This window comes from Xyrauchen texanus, chromosome 9 (genome assembly GCF_025860055.1).
Source record: "Xyrauchen texanus isolate HMW12.3.18 chromosome 9, RBS_HiC_50CHRs, whole genome shotgun sequence".
In the NCBI taxonomy this organism is placed as follows: domain Eukaryota; kingdom Metazoa; phylum Chordata; class Actinopteri; order Cypriniformes; family Catostomidae; genus Xyrauchen; species Xyrauchen texanus.
Genome location: NC_068284.1, coordinates 37287822 through 37298923, shown reverse-complemented (window position 1 = coordinate 37298923; position 11102 = coordinate 37287822). Strand labels below are relative to the sequence as shown.

At 37.5% G+C, this 11102-nt stretch overlaps 1 protein-coding gene across 2 annotated transcripts in view; it reads left to right on the top strand.

Moving 5' to 3' along the window:
• Positions 1 to 1366: 1366 nt before the first annotated feature.
• Positions 1367 to 11102, top strand: part of LOC127649471 (heparan-sulfate 6-O-sulfotransferase 1-A) — a 203215-nt gene continuing 193479 nt past the window's right edge. For both annotated transcript variants that reach the window (XM_052134571.1, XM_052134570.1), the window contains exon 1: positions 1367 to 2261. In XM_052134571.1, the coding sequence (XP_051990531.1) occupies positions 1741 to 2261 (521 nt within the window). In that variant the 5' untranslated portion in view covers positions 1367 to 1740. The remainder of the gene's footprint in view (positions 2262 to 11102) is intronic.

Genomic DNA, 11102 nt, shown 5'->3' with positions numbered 1-11102 from the left:
ATCTGCTTTTTACTTTATAAGGTATTGGTTATAACTGTAATAATGACAGAAGAGCACATGATGACATAAAGTTCATCAATAGTGGCTATTCCAGGAGCAATGACCAATAAACATGTAGAGACAGTGCTCAGTGTCACTCACACAAACATTAAACACCATCAGGGTAACACATGTGAAATTTAAATAATGCTGTAAACATGAACTAAACTACATTAAATATAAAACAGAACACCCCAATGTACACAACTGATATTAAAAATAAGAATAAACATAACTATTCCCATAAAATGTAATGAAATATGATGAATATATATATATATATATATATATATATATATATATATATATATATATATATATATATATATATATATAAACTATTCAGATAATTACAATGTATTACATTCCTGTTGCAGAAGAGTTATCATTGATAAGACAATACAAAAAGTGGCATTAGAATACAATGTATTGTTTACTACCATATTATTGATCATAAGTCAATCATTGGCACACAGTTCACAGCAATCCATTTCACAAGTGAATTTGTCAGTCAGTTGGAGATTTATTATGAGGGCTTGTTTAAGGGCCCGTCAATTTACACCTACGTCAGACGTCTCGGGTGTGTTGCGTCATTAACATAAAATGTTTAGGTCACTGTGTCAAGTTAAATATAGTTTAATACTCAATATTTTAACACATCCTGAGATACCTTAGATCGCATTTGCGCTCCTTCGAGTGTTTTGAACGCAAGAACGTAACACATGTTTGTGTTGTTCTGCCTACTGAAGTGTTTTCTTCACTGTATAAACTGCGTGTTGCTCATACAGCTGAAATTTCACTTACTGCCCTCTGGAGTAAACAGGTGGTACTACATGCTTGCATTTCTCAGGAATCTTCCTTGATGGTCCGTGGGCATGTGATTAATTGCGTGAATTTTTTTAACGCACTGAATTAACGCGTTAAATCGACAGCCCTAATATATATATATATATATATATATATATATATATATATATATATATATATATATATATATATACTATATATATATGTATAAAATGAACTGTATAGTTTACAGTTAAAATTCGTTAATCAATTAAAGTTTTACTTCTGTAGCACGTTTACAGTCTTTTACCAATAAAAATGACAGACACTTTTTTTTTTTTTTTTTTTACAGTGTACAACTTGTAAAATGCAATGAAATGCATACACTACATTGCTAAGTGCATAGTGTATTGTGGAAAGTGCATAGTAGGCTATATAGTGCGTCATTTGGGACACAGCTTAAGTTTAGAAAAAAAATATCTTGAAACGTTCTATGACATATCAATATATAGGCTATATATAAGCATAAAATAGTTTCCGTTATCAACCGCGGGCGTCGACAAGAACCTAAATATTTCATATCGTTTTTGAGCAAGTCTGGAGCGCGTGTGTGTTGGGAAAGTGGGTGTCGCTGTGCACGCGGGTGGAGGAGCTTCACACCGATGTGTCGAGGACTTTAAACACACTGTAGCCTGCACAAACACACACTGTGTCATACAGTGGTGGAAGGAGAGAGACCGTCCTGTACTGGATCATATCCTGCAACGCTCCTGATACAATGCGTCCGATTATTTACTTTCTGCCACAATGTGTCTGAATATTTACTTTCCGCGCGCGCTGCTCTGACCACGGTGTGTTTACATGGAGACCGCGTATCAGCACCCTCAAAAACAGTCAACCGGGAAATGGTAACACATGAACCTCCTCACTGGAAGGAACATGGTTGAGATGAGCAGTAAATTTCTGTTCATCGTGGTCGGCTCGGTTCTGTTCATGCTGATTTTGTATCAGTACGTGGCTCCGGGGATGATGAACTTCGGCTCTCCGCACGGGTACTTGCTGGAAGACGATGCTGATCTCTTCCCGACTCCTGATCCACATTACGTGAAGAAATACTATTTCCCCATCCGAGATCTGGAGCGGACGGTGGATTTTGAAATCAAAGGAGAAGATGTGATCGTGTTCCTCCACATCCAGAAGACCGGCGGAACCACATTCGGCAGGCATCTGGTCCAGAATGTGAGGCTGGAGGTTCCGTGCGATTGCAGACCGGGACAGAAGAAGTGTACCTGTTACCGACCCAATAGGAAAGAGACCTGGCTCTTCTCGCGGTTCTCCACCGGTTGGAGTTGTGGCTTACACGCGGACTGGACCGAGCTGACCAACTGCGTTCCGGGGGTTTTGAACAAAAAGGAGAACAGGATGAAAAACCAAAGGTGATGCTTGTTTATTTGCTTTAACTGAGTGAGTGGCTGCTACACAACATGCTGGTAGTCAGCTGTCTACCTAGACAGCATATTTGGGCATCATAGACCTGTGCTGCCTATTATACCCCGACACGCTGTCTAGATAGGAACCTAAATAGGGTTTGAGATCCAGCCAGCATGTATAAGAACTCAGTTCTACAACTTTAATTAGTTAAAATCATCTGTAGTATGTTCATGCTTCATTTTTCACCCACAGTGTTACATTTCTGTGTTTTATAAAACCATAGAAAAACCTTACAGAAATGTACCACGGTAACCATAGTTTCCGCCATAATACAATAGAATTTTACTATATTAAAATAGCCTATAGTATTCTACAGTTACTGTTTCCAATGCAAAGTCATTTCAGTTCAATCTGGGATCTTCAATCAGTTTTAGAAGCTTTTAATTTTTTAAAACATTGGTGGCTAGTACCAAGTTACCTCAGTTTTCTGTAGTAAAACATTGCATTTTGGTTGAAACTTTGCTACATTTTTGGGGACGCTCACATGATGTCTATTCTTTGTATTATCACAGATGGGAAACAGTTGTAAAGCCTCGGCTAAATGTGTCATTTTAGTTAACAACATATATGTGTGTTTTTCCCAGTGCTGCTGGTGGAAAATTACTGTGCTATAAAACTGGTGCTTGTAAACAGAAGAGTAAGTTCTGCCAGGATTTTGTTTACATAATATAGCCCAACCTGTACACTCCATAGCAAGTCACGTTTAGGAATAACCAGTCATTGGTAGTCAATGTAATTTTGTTGTATGTTAAATATTAATTTTAAATATGAGTTTACTCTCTTTCCCAACGTATTCACATGTAGTCATTTCGCAGACCCTTTTATCCAAAGCGACTTGCAGATGAGGAACATAACAAGCAGTTTGTCTCACAAAAGTCAACAGAATCTTCAATATCCATTGCCAAGTTCTCACAGTGGCTGGAGTAGTAAAGATGCTAGTGCAGAAGAAAGAGACCAATTAGGATTGTTTAAAAAAAAAAAATGTACACACGATGGTCCCATAAAACTGTTTAATTTCTGTTTCAGACAGTTAAAATGGCATTGAAACGTTTACTGATTTACCATTTGCAAAGTATAATAAGTGCAAAGGGGTGACATCTACATGATTCCATTGATCATGGTATAAATATTGGGGTGGTTGTACTTGCTTGTTTTTATTATTGTGGGGTTACTCCCATCTCCCCTGGAATCTACACCCCTGAATAAGTGGACTGGTGGGATGATTTTAAATTCATCGCAAAGCCGTGTACATACACTGTGTTTACGTTTTTAATAGGATTTTGTGGATTAAATTAACCAAGCCAAATACATCAGATCAGATTTACAAAATTTTCACCAGTTCAACTCATCTACCTGAAAAAACTAAACTAAAAACACATTCTACATCGGTCATACCATTGAATAATAGTAATATAAAAGCATCCCTGGTTAGAATCTCCTGATATCACAGAGATGTCATCACTCTTGTTGCTTTTGGCAAACTAAGAAATGCGATGCTATTGCAGATATGGATGCACATTCCTCTCTATGAGTAATCTCCCCTATAATAAAGGCACACAGACCACACCAGTGTTATTCTCCTCAAATTCATCACACATTGGCACATTCTCACACAGTCTTTTGCTCAGGTCGTCAGTGATAGCAGTTTGATCATTTCTCATTTTTTAAAATCTGCATTATTTTGATAATTAGATGAGAAATTATGCGTGTCGATGATTTGCATTTGACATACCTACGTTAGTTAAACTGATTTCAAAGTCTCATTGAAGGAAGGTAACCTTGCCCATCATCATTTCTCAAAATCTTAAAAGTAAGTTATAAGGGTAAATGAAAACTGCTAGAGAACTTAGTCATTCTTTGTTGTTGATTTTGAGCACTCTTGAAAAAATTAAAAGACTACTAGCCTAATTAAAACAAGATTGTTGACCCATGATGATGGTCACAAAGGAGGCTGTGAAAAGGGGAACTGTGTTTACGACCCATGAAATCTCTTGTAGAGGTTTTGAGCCGCAGAGCATCGCCGTGTTTTTGTCTTGTGGTTGTAGCAAACTTTTTGATGCATTTTCAGACATGGTATATAAAGAGGATAGTTTACCACAAAATGAAAATAGTCATTATTTACTCAGCCTCATGCCTTCCAAACCCCCTAGTGTTTGCATGACATTAATCTACACTGCCTCATACTCTGAAAAATAATTTGCTGGATTTGCTTAAAAATATTGTGCATCATTTTTGCAACCCACTTTTTAAGCAAATTCCACTAGGAATTTTAAGCAACGTTATCTAAAAAAACTATAGGCTATGCCCAAATTAATTAGCTTTCATTACAAAAAATACTTTTACTTGAAATACTGTGCCATGCCAGCTACTACATTTAAGGTTTTTTACCCTTAGAGTCTATGTTTAACCAGCTATGCATTATAAGCCCATTTAGCGCAATTATAAGTGCTATTAGCAGCTTCAAATTCTAGGTTCTGTTCATTTACTTTCATTTAACTTTAAAATAAAATGACCTGAAGAAATAAGACAACTGGTGAATGTCAAAGGTTTTATTGTTGTTTACAAATTTACAATCTAACATAGATGTTCATGCTCTTCTAGAACCAAAATGTGTTCTCAAATACATAATTAGCAACACAATCAAGACAATAAACATAAAAACAAGTTGGCTATGCAATGACTTAAATACTTTCAGTAAATCTAAATAAACATAATTCAGAATGCTTTTTAACAGACTGTGCACTGCAGAAATATACGCAGGTAGGAGAAAACTCTCTGAACTAATACTCTATCAAAAACACCAGAAACAGTTTGCATTTATAAATTAAACTATTCTTTCAAAAGATCTTTTCAATGTGGCCAGACCTTGCCACCATCAAGCTGCAACACCATTTACTGAATAACCTTAAAAAAGAAAGAAAAAGTGTCAGCTTCTTTTGGTAGCGAATGTGAAGGGCATAAAGTAGCTCAAAATGTCAGTTCACTGACCCAAGTTCTGACAAATGTCCGCAACTCATTTTCGAGGACAATTATTACGTCCAGTGGGTTGAAAGGCATTTCACTCTTCCTACCCCAAAGCTATGATGACATCTGCTCCTTATTGTGCTTGGTCAAACTCCTCTTCCTAAATACATAGAAATAATCTTTGTCAAAATGTATATTAACAGTTTCCATTGTATTTATTTGCACAATTAAATATCCACAAAATCAATAATTACAGAGTAAATGCTTAAAGGGACAGTTCTCCCAAATATAAAAAATCTCTCATTTACTCACCACCATTCCATTCCAGATGTGTAGGACTTTCTTCTGTAGTTCACAAACAAAGATATTTAGAAGAATATCTCAGCTCTGTTGGTACATTCAATGCAAGTGAACGGTGGTCAAAAAGCACATTAAGGTGGCATAAAAGTAATCCATATGATGCCAGTGGTTAATTCCATGTCTTCTGAATTGATATGATAAGTGTGGTTGAGAAACAGATCAATATTTAAGTACTTTTTTACTATCAATCTCCAATTTCACTTTCATATTTGTCTTCTCTTGTTTTTGGGGATTCATATTCTTTGTGCATTTCACCACCTAATGGGCAGGGAGGAAAATTCATAGTAAAAATGACTTTGTGTGAGTGATGCCTCAGCAGCAGTTGAAGATTAAGTCTCTCCGATGAAAAATCTGTGGGAATTCTTCGCCACAGCCTGACAAAGAGATTAATTTTTGTCATTGACAACCTCAATGTTGTTTAAGGCAAGTGGCAACCACAACGGTGGAACTCATTACAGAGACCGAAATTTATGCTTCACATGATGTTGATGTATGTATTTATTTATGTCGTCTCAAACATGCTCAGACGGTTCATAAAGCAGCTTTAACAGGAGGTGGAAAAATTACATTTAACATTAAAACTGTAGATGCAATTGATGAAGCTGAATATAAACCAACACTCAGAAAATGTTAGCTGGTTTCAAGATGTACAATTTGAAGTTTGAATTAAACAGTTTAAATTGGTGTAGAAATGCGATTAACTTACTGGAATTACCTTTTTACATTTATGTCTTATTCCAACTCTCTTTTCTAAGCTTATGCAACAGCCAGTGGAACACAATAATTTAGTTGTACTTGTATGATGACAATAAAGAGCTTGACTTGATATAAAAAAGGAACACAAAATAGATGTCGCATGGCGAAATATATTCAACTTTGAGAGGTGAATTCACCACATTGACCAATTGGAAATTGCTTAGTTTGGCAATGACCTCTTTGTGGGCTGTGCTTCGTACTCAGCTACACTGAATATTCACAATGGACAAGTATATCATTTTAGTAGCGAGTTTCTTTTTAACATCACTCTCATAGACTATAAAATGCAGCATTAAAAATAGGCTGCTTGGCAATTAGTTTTTTGCTGCTTGCACATGTCCATCTGCCCACGCTCACCACTGCACACATAGTATGGCTGCTATCATAAATATTACACCATGTATCACCATCATTTTGGTTTAATGCATTATTACAGTTTGAAGTTCATTATTCTCTCTGTTTGCGTGTCATCGGAATTACCGTAAACACTCATATAAATGGGTACCATACAATTTATGCTAGTGTATTGTCATGTATTTCTCATTCAAATCAGCAAACATTTGTTTTATAGGCACATTTCTGGTTCATGTTATATCAGCCAAACCTTAAAATGGAGCAAGTCCAAACATGAAGCTTTTAAATGACATATATTTCAAATAAGAAGCTTTAAATAAATTAGTGGTGTGGTGGTGGCGTAGTGGGCTAAAGCACATAACTGGTAATCAGAAGGTCACTGGTTCGACCCCCATGGCCACCACCATTGTGTCATTGAGCAAGGCACTTAACTCCAGGTTGCTCCGGGGGGATTGTCCCTGTAATAAGTGCACTGTAAGTCGCTTTGGATAAAAGCATCTGCCAAATACATAAATGTAATTAATTTGCAGTTCCAGGTTAAAGGATTACAAATTAATACTTAAAAATATCAGTTAAAATCAGTATAAAATATTCAAAATATTGGTATCAGCCACAATGAGCTGTGAATTATAAGTAATGTTTACACACCTGGATCTGCATAAGAACATCAGCCCAGTCATGAGAAGTTGCAATAAATTATGAATAATTAATTCTAATTTTTATTTGCCAAATTTTAATAGGGATGACAGCAAAATGCTTTGTATTATGAAATATTTTGAAATGGTTTAGGGTCCTGCTTGCTTGAGCTTTACCTTCCTAAACCTTGAATGCGCTCCTTGAGATTAGAAGCATGTTGGGCGGCCAGAGCGCAGGGTTTAACACCTGTTGTCAGTCTAGTGTGTTACAGTTCAAGGAAGCCAACACAATTCCCCACATCAGGCAGGAAGCCAACTGACAGCTGTGTCAATCTGCATGCTTGTTAGGCATGTTTAACGTGGTTGTTTACATTTAAATCTCTCTCTCTCGTCTCCCAGTCGACAGAACCGTTCTTCATGTCTCCTCATGTCATCAACGGCCATTAGAATAGCGAAGGACAAGTTTTAAATTACAAATAGGTTGTATTCAGATTGACGGGATTTCCAGAGTCACATTTTCCTAATCACATTTACTATATGCGGCTCTATGGGGAGCTGAGATACATGGGAGTGATGGGGGTATTTTAATTGCCTAATGAGATGTGTATCACCGCATTCTCATTGATGCACCGATTTTATCTGCAAGCCATCTGGCTTGTGGTGTTTGTTGCTGTCAAGCATGAAGCACAAGGCTAGCAGATAGACCGGTGAATGGAGACCAGAGGACAGTGCCTGTACGTGTGGGTGTGAGGTGTGAGAATATGTTTACCACAGCGATAGGCGTGTGGAATCAGCCACCAGCGGTTGTGTTTTTTACCCCCATTGGAGTACCAAGCACTGCCCCTGCTGCTTTAGGCTGTGTATAATCGGTTTAATGAAGGGTCGGCATCTGCTCTTCGGGTGACACACTCAGTGGAACAGTAGAAAGGGGGCCTCTGTCTTTCAGGCACCCTTAAATATATTTAATGACACATGTTAGAGCTGCATGTCAGAATGGATGACAAATGTTTGATTTTAAAGTCAACATGAAACCGTTTTTGCAACATGTTTTACTTCTGGAATGTGATGTATTTCCGAGTGAAACTGAATACTCAATGTAAAATAATATCCATTGGGAATAAGGCTGTTAATGAATTGAAAAAATAATCAAGATTACAATTACAGCTGCCACAAGTAGCCTAACTAATCGTAAAAATGTCAATTAAAACATTTCATTAGGTCTACTCCTGTTGCATCAAAACATGTTTGAGCATTTTTTTTTCAATCATATACAGCCTGTTTCACACTTTCTGTTAATCAAATGCACTTTCTATTAATCAAATGCAATTATAATGCCAAGGGAAATAATCAACTTTCATGATTTTTGTCCTAATCGTGCAGCCCTTATCCGTAGTTAATCGTATTGTGAAAAGGGGTCTCTATGTGACTGGTGGTTAGAGGGGAGGTGTTGAAGGAGAAGAGGGAGTAAATCATTTCAATAAATCATTTCAAAGAGTTATTACATTTTGATGAAAAATGACATACAAACATACATTATGTTTTGCCCTAATGTGCACAGATGAATCATTCACAATAAGACCAGGGTCATGTATTACGAATGTTTATAGGATCATTTTTTATTTCATGTTGACTTTAAAGGGCTAGTTCACAAAAATACTCACTCTCCTATAAAAAGGACAAACAAGTACCAGCTTGCACTTCTTTTAAGCCAAATTATAGTTTTGTTTGAGGAACAACTAAAATGTAGCCTAGGTCGCTTTTGTGATAGAAATTGTATTTTTGGAAAAAACTGTCCCTTTAAGTGTACACAATCTGTTTGATGTGATTTTTCATTTCTAGCCATCATGGACAAGGATAGAATTGCGGTTGGGGGCAGCCTTGTTAGGAAGGCTGGCGCAGTGATCAAGCATACATGATTAACTTGAAATGACAAGGTGCTGATGGGGTACCAGAACACATTTTCATGTTGCTTGCTGTTATACTAGATATTTATTGTGATTATTTTAGAAGAAAATGAAATGGAACATTTTATTGCCAGTCAGTTGTGAGCCCCAAAGAGTAATTTGAAAATAAACCCGTCATATTAGGCCTATATGAGTTGAGAGCAGATCTATCACCTAAAAAAATGAAAGCTCATAAAATAGAAAGAAACAAACTTATATGAATTATAGTTCTCGCATATGCTTGTGTACGTGTTTACAGGATAAGAGAGAATTCTGGGCTATGTGCACATACTGTCACTTTTTTACCCTGCCCTGTCTATTTAAAGATATTGCGGCAGATTTCGAGTCCCAGTCCAATAAACTGGCACAGAAAAAAATCCTGCAGTAGTGCTGTCACTCTTTTCTTTTAATTTTGTATATACCCCCCCCCATTCTCTCTCTCTCTCACGCTCTCCTGTTCCTTTAGCGGTGTCAGTCTCTAATCAAACAGGCAAGATAATTTTCCACACTGTGACTTTATGGATATGGGCCACACAGTATACCCCAAGTGTGACTAGAACATTAGAGGGAATGTATTTTCATGGAAGATTTACTGTATATAAAAATGGAAGGCCTTACTAATGGAAAACAGCCTTCTATATTATGAATAACAATACATGGTGTACATTGGCATATGGGAGACCCCCACAGCCTAGTGCGGGGGCCTCTCTCATGGGATTATGAACTAATGAATTCTAGTTAGATTGCCTATGCAGGAGTATTAGACATTACTTTTATGTAAGAAGAAATGTTTTTGGAAGTAGCGTCAATCTTTTTGATTGGTATTTTTTTTTTCCTTTTTCTCCCCAATTTGGAATGCACAAAACCCAATGCGTTGTAAGTCCTCGTGGTGGCGTAGCGACTTGACTCAATCCGGGAGGCGAAGGATGAATCTCAGTTGCCTCTGCATCTGAGAACGTCAATCTGCACATCATATCACATGGCTTGTTGAGTGCGTTACCGCAGAAACATAGCGTGTGTGGAGGCTTCACACTATTTTCTGCGGCACCCATGCACAACTCACCACGCGCCTCACCGAGAGCGAACCACATTATAGCGACCACGAGGAGGTTACCCCATGCGACTCTACCTTCCCTAGCAACCTGGCCTATTTGGTTGCTTAGGAAACCTGGCTGGAGTCACTGAGCATGCCCTGGATTCGAACTCGTGACTCCAGGGGTGGTAGTCAGTGTCTTTACTCCCTGAGCTACCCAGGCCCCCAGTAGCTCCATTCTTAAGTCTTAACTGCAAATTTTCAACCGTATCTGGTTGGTCCTCATTGGTCCAAAATTGAAATCTCCGGACTTTAGGCAAGCCCACTGGAGACCCGACACATTGAAACCTTCTAAAAGGTCATACATTAAATCTGCAAAGATGAAAAGAAAATATCTCATCAGAGCACAGGAAAGGCAAAATGAAGAGAAGGCTATAGAAGAGAGAGCTATTTTGCCCAGAACAGCATCTCTGTTTCCATCAGTGAAGCTGGATTGCTCCTCCTACAAACCTTCATGCATGCTGTCACTACTTGGGGGCAGGACATTGTCCCCAGATTTGGCATTTTTCCAACAGCACACTATCACTGTACATAGGGGTACCTCAAATATTTGGAAACACCTGACTGAATGTATGTTTCTCATGATCTTAAATATCGTTGGATCTAAAGGCTTAAATTAATTGATTGATTAAAACAGATTTTTCAGACAAATATAAATTGTGCCTATGGATGAAATAAATT